Below are 715 nucleotides of genomic sequence, written 5' to 3' on the forward strand. Positions count from 1 at the left end.
ATAGTTTGTCAAGATTAATTATGTCCCTTTTCATTTAATCTATTCGTAAACATTGACACATGCAAACAAAGAGCGTTCAGTGCGCCGCCGTCCAGGTGCGGGTTAACAGGTTAAATGCAAATGATGCAGCACTGTAATATTTTCATGGCCGTTTCAGATCTGGGACACGGCAGGACAGGAGCGTTTCCAGTCTTTGGGTGTGGCTTTTTACCGCGGAGCAGACTGCTGCGTGCTGGTGTATGACGTGACCGCACCGAACACCTTCAAAACCCTGGACAGCTGGAGGGACGAGTTCCTCATTCAGGCCAGCCCTCGAGACCCGGAGAACTTCCCCTTTGTAGTGCTCGGCAACAAAATCGACTTGGAGAACAGACAGGTCTGTCTATACAACAGCACAGGATTACATGTTTACATTTTGACATCAAATTCTCAGAGGAAAACCCTCAGTTAATTTCTACAACTCATCTAGACACAGTCTTCTGTTCTGTCTTATAATGATTGTTGTACATGTAAACACACTCCTATTGGAGGTACTGTATAGATAGATGGTTGTGGTCAAACTGGTTTTTATAAAATAGTATTGATTAGTGTTATTTTAGTGTTATTAAAATACTATTATAGCTTTTATTAATATTTTAATTAGTTTTTTTATTATATTTTTATATTATTATATTTGTATATATTAATTTTAGTTGAGGTTTTAGTAATTAAAATA

General features: G+C 38.0%; 1 protein-coding gene across 1 annotated transcript in view; it reads left to right on the top strand.

The window, feature by feature from the left end:
• The window catches only part of LOC107741675 (ras-related protein Rab-7a-like), a 22,818-nt gene that overhangs the window by 19,071 nt on the left and 3,032 nt on the right, over positions 1 to 715 (top strand). Inside the window, exon 5 of the mRNA XM_016554451.1 lies at positions 158 to 376. Coding sequence (XP_016409937.1) covers positions 158 to 376 — 219 coding nt within the window. The remainder of the gene's footprint in view (positions 1 to 157; positions 377 to 715) is intronic.

This window comes from Sinocyclocheilus rhinocerous, unplaced genomic scaffold (genome assembly GCF_001515625.1).
Source record: "Sinocyclocheilus rhinocerous isolate Xijiao unplaced genomic scaffold, SAMN03320098_v1.1 scaffold886, whole genome shotgun sequence".
Lineage (NCBI taxonomy): Eukaryota > Metazoa > Chordata > Actinopteri > Cypriniformes > Cyprinidae > Sinocyclocheilus > Sinocyclocheilus rhinocerous.